The 19,596-nt window shown below is 44.0% G+C and overlaps 1 protein-coding gene across 2 annotated transcripts in view; it reads left to right on the top strand.

The window, feature by feature from the left end:
- CTDSPL (CTD small phosphatase like) overlaps positions 1-19,596 on the top strand; it is a 68,253-nt gene that overhangs the window by 32,687 nt on the left and 15,970 nt on the right. The window contains exons 2-5 of one of the 2 annotated variants that reach the window (XM_028749804.2): positions 7,200-7,354; positions 11,198-11,230; positions 14,124-14,225; positions 16,836-16,892. In XM_028749804.2, the coding sequence (XP_028605637.2) occupies positions 7,200-7,354; positions 11,198-11,230; positions 14,124-14,225; positions 16,836-16,892 (347 nt within the window). The remainder of the gene's footprint in view (positions 1-7,199; positions 7,355-11,197; positions 11,231-14,123; positions 14,226-16,835; positions 16,893-19,596) is intronic. The other variant, XM_028749805.2, reaches the window with a different exon arrangement.

Below are 19,596 nucleotides of genomic sequence, written 5' to 3' on the forward strand. Positions count from 1 at the left end.
CATTGGGATACAGAATGGGTAGGTCTTTTCTTGATCAACTTAGAACTCTGTAGGAGGACAAAACCAAAACAGCGTTATGTATGGACCAAACGTGTTGTGACTGGTCCAGAACTGCACATCCTGGTGAAGCATTTTCCTCTTTGACTGCGTTGAAACAATGGCTAATAAGTGGTCTACAGATAGCACTGTTAGTGCCATTATGTGAGAGTCTTGTTTTCTTCGCTCTTCATCGCCTTTCACACAGAACCTGTTTCATATCCTTATTGGCTCTATGATGGCCCTTAGACGGTGGCACAAATGCAGCAGGTTCTCATTATCCACCACACTAAAGTACCATAACAGCTTTGAATTGCAACTGTATAAACTTTGGATATCAATTCAGAATATTCACTATGCATTTAATCAGTAGCATACACCTTGAATATTCAATGTAAAATTCTGACATTTAGGCAATTTTTTTTTACTGCTGGGGGTTTTTCTGGGGGGGGGGGTGCTGTATAAGAAGTATAAAATAGTTTTCCAGGAATGCTTCCTATGTACATTTAAAGATAATTTGCTAGCTGTCCCCTTTTTCTTAAGACAATAACCGCAAGATACAAAATTAAAAGTTGTAAAGAGCTGATAAATTCATTTAAAAGGGTTTCTCAAGTGTTATATCTCACACTTGCATCACAGTAACAGACATAGTCCTTGCATAATTTTGCAAAACTATAAAGATGTCAAAGGTTATTGCAGAACATCTTTCCACAAGGAAATGTGAGTCAGTGGTGGGCTCAAGTCGTGTTGCTTTTGAGGCACATAGGCTATGAAGTAAAACCATTTCACATTAATTTAAATGGTTTCTTGAAACTCCAATCTTGTGTAAGGTACAATATGGCCTATATGCTGCTGCGCTATGAAAATTCACCTTTGGATAGACTTCTGCGTTATTTGTGCAACACAAACATCTTCCTTGTGTAAGAAATTGAAAATTAGTAACACAGATCCACTGAGGCCTTAATAATGTACACATCTGCATCTTTAAAAAATATATTTGATCAGAGGTAGAACCCATCTAGGGCAGCCTTAAGTACAGGCAATGACCGATTTACGCGTGTCCAATTGACTCGTAACTGCACATTGCAGGCCTATTCATGCTCTGCCGGCACACACGGGGGTCAGGTGCATAACCCCACATGAATCAGTAACCCTTCCTAAAAGAGAGTTGAATGGTCTAGGCCTGGATATGAAATAGCTCTCCACCACCCACCACCCCACCCACCCACCTACCCACTTGGTATAATGGTTTGCGGCTTCTTCCATTCACACTTGAGATACTTGATCTGGTAGGGCTTGTTTTTCTAGGCCTTTTGCTTAAGAGACTTGCCTTATGGTTCCTTAATTCATTCATAAGGTTCCTTCCCCACCCCCTTTTTATTTGTGTTTTAGAACCAATATAACTGCAGCTGGGTAATCGTTCTTTCTTATTTTAATTGGAGTTGGCCACACACAAACAGCCTGCATTTCTTGAGAGAGAGAACTGCAGGAAATAGGTAGTACTACCCACCACGTGCATGCCAAGCTGTGGCCCCCTCAGAAGAAAATTTGTGAAGATTTCAGCCATGTGGTGGACAGTAAGGAAGCAGGTGGGCTGGAAGGGATAAAGTCCATTAGGCCTTGGTTGATCTGCCAGCCACCCAGGTTGCCTGCCACTGCGTCTTGGGAAGGCAAATCATGAAGGCATAGGCCCTTCTGTTGCTAACACTCTACAAGAATTTTGCATCCTCTGGAGTGCAAAATTCACGTACTAAGTAAAGACCTAACATGGGGCTTAGTCTTTGGTAAAATATCGTTGACCATCTCTTTTTGTTCCAAAATGTGTTTATTTCTGCCAGAAACTTTCAAAAGCCTGCATGATTTGCTCACATCTGAGTCGGATGGAAGTAGACAAAGACCTTCTGGTTTTGCAAGCATAACTCCTCATAATAATAATAATAATAATAATAATAATAATTTATTATTTGTACCCTGCCCACCTGGCAACCACTCTGGGGAATCTTCCAACAAAGATTAAAAATACATTAAAATGTCACACATTAAAAACTTCCTTGAACAGGGCTGCCTTCAGATGTCTTCTAAATGTCAGGTAGTTGTTTATCTCTTCAGAGACATCTGATGGGAGGGCATTCTACAGGGCGGGCGCCACTACCGAGAAGGCCCTCTGCCTGCTTCCCTGTAACCTCAATTTTCACAGGGAGGGAACCGTCAGATGGCCCTTGGAGCTGGACTTCAGTGTCCGGGCAGAACGATGGGGGTGGAGACGCTCCTTCAGGTATACTGGGCCGAGGCCGTTTAGGGCTTTAAAGGTCAACACCAACACTTTGAATTGTGCTCGGAAACGTACTGGGAGCCAATGTAGGTCTTTCAAGACTGGTGTTATGTGGTCTCAGCGGCGGCTCCCAGTCACCAGTCTAGCTGCTGCAGTCTGGATTAGTTGTAGTTTCCAGGTCACCTTCAAAGGTAGCCCCACATAGAGCACATCGCAGTAGTCCAAGCGGGAGATAACTACAGCATGCACCACTCTGGCGAGACAGTCCGCGGGCAGGTAGGGTCTCAGCCTGTGTACCAGATAGAGTTGGTAGACAGCTGCCCTGGATACAGAATTGACCTGCTCCTCCATGGACAGCTGTGAGCCCAAAATGACTCCCAGGCTGCGCACCTGGTCCTTCAGGGGCACAGTTACCCCATTCAGGACCAGGGAGTCCTCCACACCAGCCCACTCCCTGTCCCCCAAGAACAGTACTTCTGTCTTGTCAGGATTCAGCCTCAATCCATTAGCCACCATCCATCCTCCAACTGCCTCCAGGCACTCACACAGGACCTTCACCCCCTTCACTGGTTCTGATTTGAAAGAGAGGTGGAGCTGGGTATCATCTGCATATTGATGGACACCCAGCCCAAACCCCCTGATGATCTCTCCCAGCGGCTTCATGTAGATGTTAAAAAGCATGGGGAAGAGGACGGAACCCTGAGGCACCCCACAAGTGAGAGCCCAGGGGTCTGAACACTCATCGCCCACCACCACTTTCTGGACACGGCCCAGGAGGAAGCCTGAGTTTCCAATCTTTTGCCTCTACTCTTTTGCCAACTACTCTTTTGTTGCCATAAGATCTAGAGGGGTTCATTTCAGGCCAGAACTGGTCCTGTAGGGCAAAACTGTGAGCTGAGCTTGCCTTGAGAACCTTTACTCATAAATGTTTGTTAGGGGTTTCTCTATATAAAAGATATCAAGTGGTGCAGGAAGTGATGGAAGGAAATGGTGAATAAGCTATATTTAATCTGCCACAAAATAGCATTATTAGTACTATTCACATACTGGCTAGTCTGATGTGTGCGTCAGTTACTCACCTCCTTAGTCAGCAATAATGATGCTAAAACTTCTGCAACCAGAAAGCTGCAACTAAAGCTGTTGAAGGTGCAAAGAGGTTTAAGATGCTTGAGCTGAGAAACATTGGAGAAGGGAAATACTTTGTATTGTACAGGGCAATGCTCTTCAGTATTTTCTTTAAATCAGACTTGTGCTTTGCCTCTATCTTAGGCAACAAGAAATTGCCTGCAGGCAGGTGCATGAATTCCATGTCCTTGAGCAAGGAGATCGGCAGAAGAGGGACATCCTAGCATAGAAACCAGACAGGCTTCAGGGGGGATTCTCCAGCCTTCCTCTGACACCTTCCAGCAGGCCAGTCACTCCTGTGAGTTTATGTTGGGTGGCCATCCATCATGGATGCTTTAGTTGAGATTCCTGCATTGCAGGGGGTTGGACTAGATGACCCTCTGGGTCCCTTCCAACTCTACAGTTCTGTGATTTTATGTAAAAGGCTGCATGAATCCCTCTCAGTGTTCTCCAGGAACACAAATTGGTAGTCACACCTGGTACCTTCGGCTGATCCACACACACCCCGAGTTTGTAGTGAAGTGCAGGTAAAGAGTGTTTAGGGTTTTTCTGCAGGAATAGTGAAGCAAGTGTAAAATTGTTGCTGTGAATGCCTGGATCTAGGTCATTCAGTATGTTCCTGTAGGACATTGCCACATTTTAGCTGAATGTAGGTAGGTGCTGGCGAAGTGGGACCAGACTGTAGTCTGGATAAGGGTCTTGATTGCTTGCCATGCTAGCAGCACACCTCCCTGTCACACCATTGTGCTAGTGCAGGAAGTGAGCACCATGTTGTCCACTAGAGCCAGTTGATACCTAGTCATATGCTCTGGCATGGGAACTCAGCTGAGGTACAGCTGTCTATAAATGGTGGATCCAAATAGGTGGCTAAAATGTTTTAAGATTACGTTTTGGGCTTGTCTGATGCACTGCAGGCTCTACAAGAGACTACATGAGCCAACATAGGGACTCGTGAAGCATCTTGTACCTTAACGGCGTGTGGGGAGAGAGAACAGCATTGCAAGGGGGCAAATATGTCTTAACTTTAAGGAAAACTGCAGAATCGGGACAGGGGGAGCTCTTCCACGACTGACAGATCTAGCTTGTAGTCATAGGGAATGAAAATTAATCGCCTTCTGTCTCAACCCATAGTCAAATTCACAAATACCTAGCACCAAAGCCCCTGGAACAAGTTATCTACAATTTGACAGGGTTTTTCTTTTTCTGCCCAGGATGACTTCTCTCGTACCTCCATTTTTAGACCAATTGTCCACAAACACGAAGGGAGAGTAAGTGATCCCACTCCCCTTAAAATATTACTGGCGCCCTAGCAAGAATCTGCAGCTATCCTTCTGAAATTTGAGGTTTGGGTCCTCAGAAGGAGTAACCTGCCTGCAAACTTCTTCCGGTTCTGCCCCAGAATGAAAGTTATAGCCTTTTTTCTTTTTTGAAAAAAACAAAGTCACGTTTTAGAGACATCCAGCAAACCAGCTCCTGATCCAATTGATCCATTCTGAAGGGACTAATATATCTGCTGATTTCAGTTTTGTGAACGGGGAAATGTTAAAGAGAGAGAGAGGGAGAGAGAGTGTGTTTAAATTTCCCAATAGTGAATTTTGGGGAGGGGGAGCAAAGTGGATTCAGACACCCCAGCTGAACTGGAAAGCTTCGAATTTGGCCTGAGCCATATCAGGCTATTTTACCAAGTGCCAAAGGGGGAACCTGATCTGAATTTTGTGGTCTCTGCCCACCGCTGATACATAGTGCTTCTGCTATCCTGATTTGGGGGGGGGGGTTCCATGCACAGCTGACCCTTTTGCCCAAGCACTATCACAGAAGGCCTTTGAAAAAAACCTTTCATTTCAGAAGCAGCTTGCTATGGGGCATAAGGTCCTTCTGTTTGTAGGAACACATTTAACCCTCCCCCCCCAACCATTTCGGGCTTGCATCACTGGTTCCCCACTTACTTAAATCCTAGCTGTCACAACTTAATTACATATACAGATCACATCCAAGGCCAGAGCTGTGTCCTGAAATGAACTTTTGAACAGGTGCTTTTGACAGTCTTTGAAATGCATGTGTCAGCAATTTGTTTGGTTGTTTTGTTTGGTGGTGGTTGTTTTTTTCCTGAAGGGCCGCAGAGGCACAGATGCCTTTCACATCTGCTGTGCCTACTCAAAGGTCCTGCCCAAATGGGTCGTAGATAGAACATTCTCTTCCCTCCTGTATTGTTTGTCATAGTGCCATGGCAATTCCCTGTGTTTCTTTATTGCATAAGAAACCAAAGAACTGCTTCACGCATTATTCTCTTGCTCGTTAAATATAAAGTGTGAATGTGATGGGTGTCAGTGTTTGCTTCAGCATAATGTGTAGCTTTGCTGTAAAAAGGCATGCAGTGAGACACACAGCTTAGCAAAATTCTGTCCAGTATATTTCTCTGGTATAACCTGGCACTGCTGTCTTGACACCAAACAGCTTTGAAGAAAAGAGGCAACAATGCTTCCTGGCATAACTCAAAAGAAGATGATTAGAAATAAGGCTTTCACCTTCAACATTATGATGTTACTTTAAAAGTACAGTGGTGCCTCGCAAGACGAAATTAATTCGTTCCGCAAGTCTCTTCGTCTTGCGGTTTTTTCGTCTTGCGATGCACGGTTTCCCATAGGAATGCATTGAAAATCAATTAATGCATTCCTAGGGAAACCGCCTTCAGACCAGGTCCGGGGACAGACTGTCCCCGGACCTCTTCTGAAGGCTGGGGGGGGGGGACAAGGGCTTTTCTTCCCACCCCCAGCATTTTAAAAAACCCTGGGACAGCGGAGGACTTCTCCGCTGTCCGGGCGATCTTAAAATGCTGGCGGGCGTCATTTTAAAATCGCCCCGGGACAGCGGAGGACTTCTCCGCTGTCCGGGGCAATTTAAAAGCCCCTGGGAAGGCAGGCAGGGGGGACAAAGACTTTCGCCCCCCGCCCGCCTTCAGAAGGTGTTCCCGCCCCCCCCGCCCGGCTTCGCAGCAGCGCTACGAAGCCCGGCGGCTGGGGCAGGTGTTCCCGCCCCCCCCGCTTCGGAGCAGCGCTACGAAGCCCGGCGGCTGGGGCAGGTGTTCCCGCCCCCCCGCCCGGCTTCGCAGCAGCGCTACGAAGCCCGGCGGCTGGGGCAGGTGTTCCCGCCCCCCCGCCCGGCTTCGCAGCAGCGCTACGAAGCCCGGCGGCTGGGGCAGGTGTTCCCGCCCCCCGCCCGGCTTCGCAGCAGCGCTACGAAGCCCGGCGGCTGGGGCAGGTGTTCCCGCCCCCCCGCCCGGCTTCGCAGCAGCGCTACGAAGCCCGGCGGCTGGGGCAGGTGTTCCCGCCCCCCCGCCCGGCTTCGCAGCAGCGCTACGAAGCCCGGCGGCTGGGGCAGGTGGTCCCGCCCCCCCACCCCGCTTCGGAGCACCGGGAGAAGCGATCTCCCCGCAGCCCCTTGCTTCAAAAGAGGTCCGGGGGCAGACCTCTTTTGAAGCAAGGGGCGGTGGGGAGAAGCGATCTCCCCGCCGCCCCTTGCTTCAAAAGAGAAGACCCGCTGTCCCCGGGGCAAGCTTCGTTTTGCGAAGCAAGCCCATAGGGAAATTCGTCCTGCGAGGCAACTCGAAAACGAAAAAACCTTTCGTTTTGCGAGTTTTTCGTCTCGCGAGGCGTTCGTCTTGCGGGGTACCACTGTAGTATGAACACATATAAGATAACTGACCCATTTCTTCAAGAGCCTAGGAAGCTGTTGCACACCTCACTAAAAATGTTGCTTTTCTTTACAGTGTCCCAATGTAATCTCAGTTTGAAGAAGCAGAGGAGTCGAAGCATCTTTAGCACTTTGTTCTGCTGCTTTCGTGACTACAATGTTGAGCCACCATCTACCAACAGCACCAGTGTCCTTCCTCCATTGGTGGAAGAAAATGGCGGACTTCAGAAGGTTGGCATCTTCTCGCTAACTTTTGCTTTTTGGATTAATGCGAACAAACCTTCCGTTAAAAGTTGTGTGTGGCTGGATATCCTGCAATATCATTTGGAAACCACTGAGCTGCAACCATGACTACAAGTTTCTGAGGAGTGGGGGAAATGTTGCAAAGTATGGCAGTTGATGAAACCATTCCCCCCCCCCCCCCATTTGAAACATAATAAGTCATTTGCAGGCTGTTTGAAGAAAACAACATCACTATCAATTGCATGGCAAACCTAGCCTCTAGATGAAATGTCTGTGGTCTGGTTCAGGTTCACACTGCCCAATCAGCAGACAGGTTTCATGATCAGGAAGCACTCTGCTTCCTCCTTTCCTTCCTTATTTTGCTGCGGTAGGTTTTTGTGATGTCACGCAGCCTTAACCAAGGATTTCTTCCCAACCACAGCTTGCTAGCTAGCATTTCCCTTAATGAATTGTGATGAGAAGATGGAACAGTGTTGTTCCATTGCTGCACACAGCGTGGTGCTCTCTCTGACTTTCCTTCAAATCACAACATGCAAACACGCTTCAGAAGCCCAGCTCGAGGAGGCCTCCCTATATTTCTTTCCACTTGGCGGTTGTGCAACTCAGCTGAATGACAGAGCACTGCAGTTGCTTTCTAGTTAGTGCAGCTCTCTGCTATCTGAGTCCGTTGCTCTCAGTGGTGGAGCCGTGCCATCTTTAAATCATCACAGGCAACCTAGCAACTACCAAATTACCAAACAGGGCTAAGCCTGCTGTGGATGTGCTAACTTAATATTCTCCCCCCGCCCTTTTCATTTTCCTTCTAAACTATTCCCAGTTGATACTTAGCTCCACATACTAATTCGGGGCTGGAGTTTAAAGAGGAGCCTAGGAATTCCATGGCAGCCGTTTGTGGAAATGGAAATGATAAGTGCATGCAGGTGCATGCTCTTGGGTGCAAGGGCAGAATGCGGTTGTGGATTGTTTTGCATCACAGCTCCTGCCTTTTAACTGATCTCTTTTCTGCTATGCTGGGCAGAAAAATTTGGCCATGTTGACTGTTTGGGTGGGAGGAGGGGACAGAGCTGATCCAACAGTCTTTTTTCTGGTAATTATGAGAAGAAGCAAAATGTGACTTTGCCTTTTCCCATATTCTTCATGAAATTGTGGTGAAAATTCAAGAAGATTGAACCGATGACACTTAGCAAGCTGTCGGGCTGACAAACGTTTTAAATAGAACTCACTCATCTTTTTCACACTAGAATAGAATGAAAATTTCCTGGCATTCGGTGTGACAGCAAACTAGCTTGAGCGGTTGTTGTATGAAGCCATCCTCTAATCGGGGGGTGTCACCAAAATTTTGGAGCATATTGCAAGCTAATGAAACTGTTAGTACCACACACACTGCAGGCAAGCACGTGCCACATCTTGTTCTATTATTTTGAAACAGAATGCTTCCTTCAAGCCTAATTTCAGTAGGTAAAGGTGTGGATACTAGGGAAGGCCTCTTTGGTGATTCTTGCTCTAATGCTGGAATCCTACCCAACTGTGAACCACCAAGCCAAATGCATCCCACCAGCCATCTATTGTAGCTTGTCATGGGATTGACTAGAGGTCTCCATAAACAGAAGACATATTGGGCCGCCTGTGGACCCCAAGTTGTGCTTGCCTGCTGCAAATAGTTACAGCCTCCTGGCTATGCTGATAATTTAAAACAGACAGTTTAATGGCCATGTTCAGATAACTCAAACAAATCTCGTGGATTTCCTAATTTTGAATTAATACTAATACAACCTGATTGTAGGTGTTCAGTGATTGTGTAACAATTGGCTGAATAGATAACTGTGGGTAAAACGGGAGACTGAACAGTAGTTTAAATAGAATAAAGTCAATTTTATGTTGAGGGTAATAATTAAAAGAATAGCTAAATTCTGAGTTGGAAGCTTAATGACAAAATCATCAAAGGAGATGGTGTTTAAGCTGCAGGTTCCTACATACTCTACCTCTTAAATGAAAAGGCCTATTTAGACTACTCGGGAATTTAACAATTATTCCTTTGGGAATTAATATCATGAAAATGCCACTTGAGCTGCAATCCTATACCCACTTGTTTGTGAGCAAGTGCCATTGAGCTCAGTGGGACTTACTTCTGAGAGTAAACACATATAGGGCTGCCTTCTTAGGCTCTGTAGAAGAATATCTGTGTTGGTTCCTGCCAGCGAGAGAATTGATGGTTATTTCAAAAACACGATTGTCAGCAGCAACTTCCATAGATTGCCTGTTCCGGTGAAGTATAATCTTTCCATATATGAATGTACAGAAATCAGTGCAGGAGCTTTTCCTCATAGACAGAAAGTATTGCACTGGAGTAACTTCCAGTGCATCAGATTGTCTCTCTTCCTCTGGATCAACAAATCTGTACCCTAAAACTGGGGAAAATGTAGAACAGTGCTATGACAGCTGTGCTTGTCTCTCTTCTTCTGCCTGTAAGCCCTTTAAGGTAGGAGGGCAGGGAGGTCCAGTTTGTCACCCTGCTTGCTTGGGTGGACCTGTTATATTAAATGGAGAGTGGCAGGACCACACAACAGATGTAGACTGTTGATTCAGGGTGACAGTCTTCAGCCGTCAAACTAGGGCATTGCTAATCTCTGAGAAGGTAATGTAGGAAACATCGAAAACGTATTTTCCTTGTGTCTTCCTTGCTTCAAGGCAGCGGCAACAAAGATATGAAACAAATTTAAGAGGAAGGAAATTGGAAGCGGGTGAAATAAGATTCTGACATAACCACAGTGACTTCAGTTGCTCAGAAAATAATTAATAACTCATTGGCATTGACACAACTGGAAGCTGTAAGAAAAGTGGAAGGGGGTTAAAGTTATTTTTTAAAATAGACATTATGACAAAGTGAAGGAAGTGTGGTTCACCAAGGCTTGGCCCCAAAGCTTAGGAAAGCGGTTGTGTTATTTATTTTATCTTATTTGTTAGACTTACGTGCTGCCCTTCATCATTAGATGTCAGGGCAGTTAGAGTGCATACAGAGTGCCTTTTCTGAAACCTTGAACCAGCCACTACGCATCAGGAATCAGAAGAAGCAGTTTCCAAGCTCACAAGTCATCTCAAATTGGCTGGCCTCTCAGCACCTCTCGTATCAAAAATTCTATTAAAAGGGGGGAGGGACTTGTCCAGTGTTTCCGATTCAAACGATACTTTGGCACAATTTATATAGTCCCAATTCACGAATCACTGCTTCTAGGCAAGCAGAAGGGCTCTTGTTCAACTCATGAGAACAAATGGATGCCAGAAAGCATGAGCGTCCGTTGGTTTTTCCAGTGAATGCTTTGTGTTTATAGTGCAACGCTAAAATAATTCATAGTGGTAGAATTTTTAAAAGTTTGAAAGTGCACCCACCCACATGTGACAAGCTAGCTTGTCCTCTGTGTTTGAAAATATGGTAATTATTCTGAACACTAATTTTGGTTACTATTGGTTACTATTTTACTTTCTTGTCATCTTGGGGATTTAAATACTGCAGTACTGACTGAGCCCCTATGCATTTTCACTATTTACGAGTATTTTTTGCAAATTTCTTTCAAACAATACTGTTGAGAATATAGAAATTAACAGCTAGGGACCCACCTTTCTTACAAATTCTTCTGCTCTATTAACTGATAATTTTAGTTGCCATAGTCCTAGATCCTTTTTATTCATCTGGTTTCTTAAGCAACTTTTTGAGTTTCTGTTGGAATGGTTTGAGTACTAAATCTGATACTTCCACTTATTTTTATGTTCTTCTCTTTTGAAATACCTTACTCTGACAGTGACCTCTTTTTTTTCTTCTCCTTTCCCCTTCAGGGTGACCAGATGCAGGTCATTCCCATACCAAGTGTATGTATTTTTATTCTTTTTCTTTTCTGTTTTTGAATTTTCTTAATTTGGGGTTGGTTTAATCATTTATCTCTTGTGTTGAGTCTAGATAGATGTGTTTTTTTTGTGTTGCATGCTGTAGGACCTTTCTTTTATACTAACTGATAAGATCTTAAAAGGATGAAGTACCAGTAGTTGGTGAATACAAATCATATTAATGGGAACCAAACAAAACATATAAAGGTCTTCAATCTGTCTTGAACCATTCACTAAACCTTTGTCATTACGCACTTTTTAAAAAATGGTTATTGCACAACAAACAGTGTCAATTAATCCACAAGGTAACAAAATATAATGGATGTCCAATTTCTAGCACTGTGTACAGGCCTCCCTCGTGGCCAAGTGGAAAGGAAATTTCAGCTTCTCTTTTTATTTTATTTTCTTTTTTCTAGAGTAATAAGTGCCCATGACTACCTTAGCCTTATTGGACCAGAAGAGAATTGTTCCACATTTTGGTGTTCCTTTAATCCATTCCCCAGTGGGCTTTAGGGTTGCACCATTGATTTAAGCACCTTCTATCCAGTGAATTTTTGTCACCTGTATCAAATACCTTCACGTCTCTTTTTTCTGCCCATGGCAGCCAAATTGTGCTTTTATCACAATATTAGCACCTTTTTTAAAAAACCCCAAAAGTACTGATTATATCACTTTAACAGTCATGATTTGTCCCAAAGTATCCTAGGAACAGTAGTTCATTAAGAGTGTTGGGAATTGTAGCTCTGTGAGAGGGGTCTCCTGACATCCCTCAGCACCCTTAACAAACTACATTTCCCATGATTCTTCAGGTGAAGCCATGGCTATTAAAGTGGTATAAAGGTAAAGGGACCCCTGACCATTAGGTCCAGTCGTGACCGACTCTGGGGTTGTGGCACTCATCTCGCTTTACTGGCCAAGGGAGCCGGCATACAGCTTCCTGGTCGTGTGGCCAGCATGACACTAAGCCGCTTTTGGCAAACCAGAGCAGCGCACGGAAATGCTGTTTACCTTCCCGCCAGAGCGGTACCTATTTATCTACTTGCACTTTGACATGCTTTCAAACTGCTAGGTTGGCAGGAGCAGGGACCGAGCAACGGGAGCTCACCCCATCGCGGGGATTTGAACCGCCGACCTTCTGATCAGCAAGCCTTTGGCTCTGTGGTTTAACCCACAGCACCACCCACGTCCCTTAACCCACCCGTGTCCCTTAAGTGGTATAAGCATGCTTTAAATGCATGGTGTGAATGTGACCTTGGTGGCTATAGAAAATTGCTTACCCCACAGTAGCATGCAGCCAAAGCTGCCTATGGCGACTAGCTATGTGTCAAATTCCTACCACATCCCAACTACCTCACATTTCTGATCAGTTTACAGGTGCGTAGTAGAAATCCCACTACCAGCAGCCCTGTTGTTGCACACAATAAAAGGATCTCCATTTTCAGCTATCTGGCTACACACAGAGACTTAAAATAAACACCCGTCAAAAGATAAGCCGCCCCATGCAGTTCCGCAATAGCCTTATTCAGCGGCCTGGCTTTTATTGTGTTGTGTGTTCCATTGCAGTGACTGCCAGAACAAAAGGCTGTTCATGTCCAAAGTACATTTGCAAACACTTGGTGGCCACCAGGCAATGAAGGCCTTCCAGTGTAGATAAATATTATGTACATACTGTTTGAAATCTGATTCTGTTATGAATCAGCCATTTGTGTGACTGTTTCTAGTCTGTTATCAATCAGAGGCCTTAATCTGCTACCCGTGCAGGTACTTTCCATGTGTATAAGGGGAGTTAGTTATGGTTGGCAGGGACTCAGTACCTTGGCTCGTTGGGGGGGAGGGAGGGGGGAGTGTTTGTCATGTTCCAGTTGGTTGAGGAAATGCTATCTGATTTGGCCATACCAGATTTCTGTGGGATTTGTTCATCAGCATAAAAATCATCACTTCATGGGAGGAGAAGAGTGGGCAAAGCTCCTGTCGAAAGATGCAGTAACAGCAAAACGATTGCCAAGAGAGAGGGAGGAGGGATCATGCTGCCGATCACCTCTTTAGAGCATCACTTGCCTCTGGCTCTCATACACACACATCCCGAGAAGTTGGGAGAGGACTGTTCATGCAGGGTTTTGCCAAACCGGGTCCCATGTTTCAGCTGTGTGTTTGTGTGAGAGAGAGAAAGGGACAGAGAAGCCAAACAATGGAGGGGCAAATAATGGATTGTCGGTGAGACTACAATACCTTGGCAGTGCTTTTCCTGTCCCATTTTGAGTTGAGGGGCCATCACACTCTGACCACAGAGTAGTAGAATCACTTGAGCTATAGGGAGATTTACTGTGGAGCTCAGCTTTGGGTTTCTTAAGAAAAAAGATTAAAAGTGGGATTACGCCAGGTTTCACGAAGAATCATTTCTCTCGTTGCATTTTTGTTAGTCCGTTATGAACTTTAGCTACTGGTTGCTGTGGAAGAGATTGTGATGGGTGGCGTTCTACGAGGATTATCCCTGAAGATCTCATCCTTCTTCAGAATTGAGATTTTCTTCATTCTCATTGTTTATGAACAGGATTTTTTGTAGCAACACTGAAACCCACACACTACACAAATCAGTGTTTTCCATCTGCTGCACTTCCGAAACACCTAAATACATAACAAGAGCCCTGTTGAATTAGGCCCAACTAGTCCAGCACCCTGTTCTCACATTGGCCAGCCAGAGGCCTATGGGAAACCCAAAAGCAGAACCTGAGCACAACACCGCTCTCCTCACTTGTGTTTCCCATCGACTGCCCCCAACATGTCCGTGTTACTCATCAGTCAGTGCTAATTATACTGTAACGACTTCTCTGAGGATATGTTTCTAACAGTGCTTGGTCTTCCTGTGTCTTCCATTCAGCCACCAGCTAAATACCTCCTGCCAGAAATGACAATATCTGATTATGGAAAGAAATGTGTGGTCATTGATCTAGATGAAACACTGGTGCACAGTTCATTTAAGGTATGTATGCTATTTATTATTTTGTGATAGGCTGGTAGATGCATGTATAGGCCATAACTGTCTGAAGAAACACACGCAAGTCCTACAATGGAACCTACTCCAATCTCTCCCCCCACACACAATAGTTGAAATATTAAGCGTTGGGATCCAGCGCTGGATGCATCTGTTTTGGAAAAGGGGGCACATGTCTTGTGTCCAGCAACAACTGTGCCTCAGAGTAATGTTGTCATAGCACAGCATTAAGTGATGATTTAGATGTATGAATTACCATGGCAGAGAGAGCGCTTCCATGTAGCCGCAAAAATTGGTGCCTTTCAGTGAAGCCACCTCACACAATGAGCTCCAAGTGATGAGAATCCAGTGAGAATGCGCATGTGAAGCCTGTAGGCTTTCCAGTAAAGGAAAACTTCTATAAAGAAATGCTGCATTCCTTTGTAAGGCAGAGAAGAATTAAATGTTCCTCAGCTAGCTCTGTAGCCGTTTCCAAGACTGCTGGCATAGGAACGAGGCTTGCCCTGATCCATGTTTTGTCTCTACCTAGTGGCCATCCATACCTGGCATTTTATGATGGCACCAAGACTTCGTTTCCTAGATATTCTGCCTGATAAAGGGCTGCTGTGCAGGATAGTGGAATGAGAAGCTTCATAATGGAGGCTTTAACTATTAACAAATCCCTGGGGGTCTCGAAAATGGATATAGGTGTGTGTTCTAGTATTTCGATTTTTGTTTTAAGCCTCCCATTTTGAACAGGCACTGTGTTTTAAGTACTCATGATGCTAACTGTTTTACTTTGTACATGTACTTCAGCAGATAGGTTATATATCCTCACTCCCCATCTTAACTCTGTCATCATCTCCTAGACTCAGACTGTGTGTGTGTGTGTGTGTGTGTGTGTGTGTGTGTAAGTGCAAAGTGACCACCTTATTACTTTGTTTCACCTCATGCATATGTTGAAGTTGCCTGTTGCCCACAAAAACGTATGCTCAGTAAAACAGCCTCCATAAATTTCGCCTTGGCTTGGCAGCCAATCATTGTTTCCAGGAGCTAGTGAGATTATCTCACGTCCTCTAAATTCAGCCTGTCTCTTTTGTACCTTGCTTTAATACTTTGAAGATGAGGTAAACAACAGTTTGTCACCAGTGTTACAATAAACGGCATGGTTGCCGTCCAGCAAGAGGTCATGTGACATGCTTTTGGGAGAGCAAGCCATCTTGGCATAACATTTTTGACAGTCATTTTAAAAGGCTGCCACCTCAGTATTTGGGTGGGGGAGTAGCACTTCTGAATGATCCTCTATGTTTAAAACAAACAAAGCACTCCCTACAGCAGGGTACATGGTGGAATAAATTTCTCCCACATCTGCTAGGGTCTTATTTGCAGTGATCTTTTTTAAAAAAAATGTAAGAAAGCATTCAAAAATAGGATTCTCCCACATGCAATCTGAAGTGGAGCAGTAAACCTAATTTTGTTGCTATGTGTAGACCAGGCCTGAAAATGCATAGCCGTCGCCCATTAAACATGGACACGCCTTCTTTCAAAATGTTTGCAACATGTTCTGAGTCCTTGGTAAAGGGAAAGCCAACTTGTTTTCTTAACACATGGCGCAGGAAAAGCTGGTGCAGTCCTCTCTTCCTCCTGGTGGTGTTAGTTGTTAGGACTGCACTTCTTGCTTCTTTCCCCCTTTTGGAAAGAGAGTTCATCGCCAAGGTCCCCTCATCTCCTCTGCATTGTTAACCAACATTAACACAGGCTGCTACTTTCCCCACTAACTGATCTGTGAGTACGGATGTCAGAGAAATCCAGCAAAAATGGAAGCAGGAGTGAAAAATGACCATTTTTGCTTTTTTCGTGCTATGTCCTGAATGGAAATCAATCCAGAGAATAAGATCAATGTTCATTGTTCTCACTTTCAGTCCACAAATGATTACGTTCTACCACCCTGTTTGCATTATTTGCGTTGAAATGAATGGGGTAGAACAACATAACAAATCATAATTTATGTAATAAGTTACATAGTTTCAATGCAGCAGACAAGTAACTTAGTTTTTGGTGAAGGCGAACTGCAGCGGAAGGGGGACAGCGCCGCATGTCATGAATACAAAGTGGAAGAGAAAATGATGCCTTCTTCCATACTTGCTGCAGGGGGCCATTCTCAGTTTTGCTCAGGCGAAAGGGAAGGTTTCCCACCCTGCCCCTTCACACAGCAGGCTGAAACCCTTATGTCAAAAGCAGGCCTGCTTAAGAGGAGGATCTGCTGCCTGCTCTACCTGCTGGCTCTGTTTGTGGAAGCCAAGCAAGCGCCCCCCCCACCCCCGTGTGAGCATATGAATGAAAGCATCCTCCGACACCCATTGTTTCCATATTGCAAAAGCTGAAAGCGCAAATGTGTTTGTGCAATAGATTTGGGTTTGTGTGTAAATATGTGAACAGGATAATTTTCCAGCTCTTTGGCAGTTGTTCCGAAGGAGTTTTCTGTGCCGGTTGTCGTCAAGGCTTTGCAGGCTTCGACGGGAGCTGTATGTTCCCCTGGAGCATGTGCGGGGAGCTTACGATAGTACAGACTGTTCATGTTTTCTCAAACTGATTTTATTTTCACTTTTACCCCCCTAGCCAATTAGCAATGCAGATTTCATTGTTCCCGTTGAAATTGATGGAACTATACATCAGGTGAGCGTCGCTGTTTTCTATTCACCATTTCGCTGGTTTTGGGTGTGCTGGTATTCCCATGCAGCTTTTCATGTCTGGGTAGCTATTGCTGGGACATTGTCTTTCCTTCTTTATGTTACTTTTGAGAATTTCAGAAGTCCTTTCCCATCATCAGGAGACACATAGTGATCCCACAGAGTAAACCTACCCTCAGGAAGGGGAAGGAAATACAGTGTACCTTGGTTTACGAACTTAATCAGTTCCGGAAGTCCGTTCTTAAACCAAAGCGTTCTTAAACCAAGGCATGCTTTTCCATAGCAGTGGGGGACTCAATTTACAAATGGAACACACTCAACAGGAAGCGGAACATGTTCTGCTTCCAAGGCAAAGTTCACAAACCAAAACACCTACTTCCGGGTTTGCAGCATTCTTAATCCAAGTTGTTCATAAACTAAGCTGTTCTTAAAGCAAGGTACCACTGTAGCTGTGCTGTCAGGATAGAAAATCATATAAAAGATCTCGTTGTCTCGAAAGACCAGGAAATGATGGAACATCTTTTAACCGCAACTATAACTGGAGAAAAATAAATGCTCCAACACTAGATGGTTGGATGACCCCGTTTGAGAAATGGCCCAAATGATAACACTTGAGTAATGTATAGAGTAAAAGAAGAGAGGCAGCTTGACAGCTGGAAATGGAGTTTCTTTATTATGCATCAGTGTTAACAAGACACCAGAATATGCTCATCGATACATATTATTGAGGACATTGTAAAAGTGTGTATAGAAACTGGACCCATTATCAAGTAAGTTTATAAAGTGTTCACATGTGTGTGTGGCTACATGTTGTGATTTTCCTCTCCTGTTCCATTAAAAAGCCAATAATTGAATGCCTATGTAAAGAAAAACATTGTCAAATTGAAAGAAAAGAATGGATATGTATTCACCCTGGAGTTCTTTCCCACCAGTTGGGCATCTAAAGAAAGGTGTCAGATTATGAAAGGATGGAGTTTGAGAACTAATTGACACATTAAAAATAGCATGTCACTGGGGCCAGATGGCATTCACTTGAAAGTCTTTGCACTCGGATTTGAAATGGCTGAACTGTTAACTAGAATATGTAAGTTATCACTAGAATTGCAGAGGAAAGGGGATCTTGTGTGTGTATTATACAAGGTGAAAGGGTAGGCAAGAAAAGATTGCCCAATCAGTAACAAATTGTTCGTGCGCACTCAGAGCACATTGTTGCTGCATGATCTCGTTAAGAACTTTGAACACAGACTTGTCCACATAACTGATTCACTTGACTAGAGAACTTCTGCCTTTTCCCCATCTAGTTGATAAAACTGGTTTCTCTAATGTATCCACCTAAATAGAATGGGTTAAGGTATGGCCGTGGTTCTCAAAGAGTGTGGCAGGAGAGGATGACAAGTGTGAGAAGATTCAAAGACAATCAAATAAACATTTCAGTGTAGTATAGCATAAATAAATAAATATATATATAGTGTTGTTGTTTAGTCGTTTAGTCGTGTCCGACTCTTCGTGACCCCATGGACCAGAGCACGCCAGGCATATAATATATATATATATAATATATCTAAAATATATATTATTTGCAGAATGTGGACAGATATGGAACAGGGATTTTCAACTCTGAAAAATATGAAATATCAGAAAATAGAAAGGCTTCTTTGTGTTGATGAGGATATAAGACGGTGTTTGTCTCCAATTAGACCTAATATAAATGAGATTATCCGGCAAAAGCAAGCTTGCCCCTCTCATTGATTTTGTATACATAAGGAACATATATAAGAGGCTCTTTTCTAATTATTTGGGAATGATTCGTGTTCTTATGTAGCTGCACTGTTTTCTTTTTCTGGATGTCCCATGATCATATTCTAAAGTAGTTATGTTCTATGTTACAAATCAAGCACTGCTGGAAGTTGTTTCTTTTTGTTTTACAGTCGCAATGTATTTCTTGTCAATAACAAAATTCAGTGTGGCGTGAACAATTTTTTATTATGAAAGTGTTGCCCAGAGAAAAGCCAGGAGGAAAACTTCCACTAAAATGGCTTGCTTGTTACATTCTTGTTACATTCTTGTTTAAATTGGTTTTATTGGAAACTGTTATATTTTATAAACACATGTTGTTGTTCAGCAGGATAAAAATGTTTTTCCAGTATGTATCCACACCATTCATTTAGTCAGTTGTATTATTTTATGAAATTTGCCCTTTCTCCCAAAGGAGTGCAGGGAACCAGTTCTCGCGCTACAGACTTAAAAGGGGTGGAACATTCATTCTTTTATCCAAAGGGGCCCTGGGAATGGCGGCTCTATGAGGAGACCTGAAGTTCTCTTAACCATCTGATCCTTCATTCCCATGATAGTATGGGGCAAGCTATGACAGTCAAACAGATTTAAAACTAATATATATTTGTTGTTGTAATAGGACCTGGGTCACTTGCCACCTACAAATCCCAATCTTTATTTATCAGTTCTCTCTGCCTAATCAGCCTCACGTGCCAAGGTGATAAGAAGTGTAAAACTTATGGGGTAGAATTGTAAATTGCCAACATAGAGCAAGGGGCTTTTTTTATGTGGGACAATTTTCTCTCCTCCCCGTCCCCTCCAAAAAATGAGAACAAGATGATCATGATCCCATATTGTCCTCCACTACAGACAGGGTGATCCTTCAGCAGTTTTGCAGGTGCTGCCTACAGTATTTG

This window comes from Podarcis muralis, chromosome 12 (assembly GCF_964188315.1).
Source record: "Podarcis muralis chromosome 12, rPodMur119.hap1.1, whole genome shotgun sequence".
Classification (NCBI taxonomy): domain Eukaryota; kingdom Metazoa; phylum Chordata; class Lepidosauria; order Squamata; family Lacertidae; genus Podarcis; species Podarcis muralis.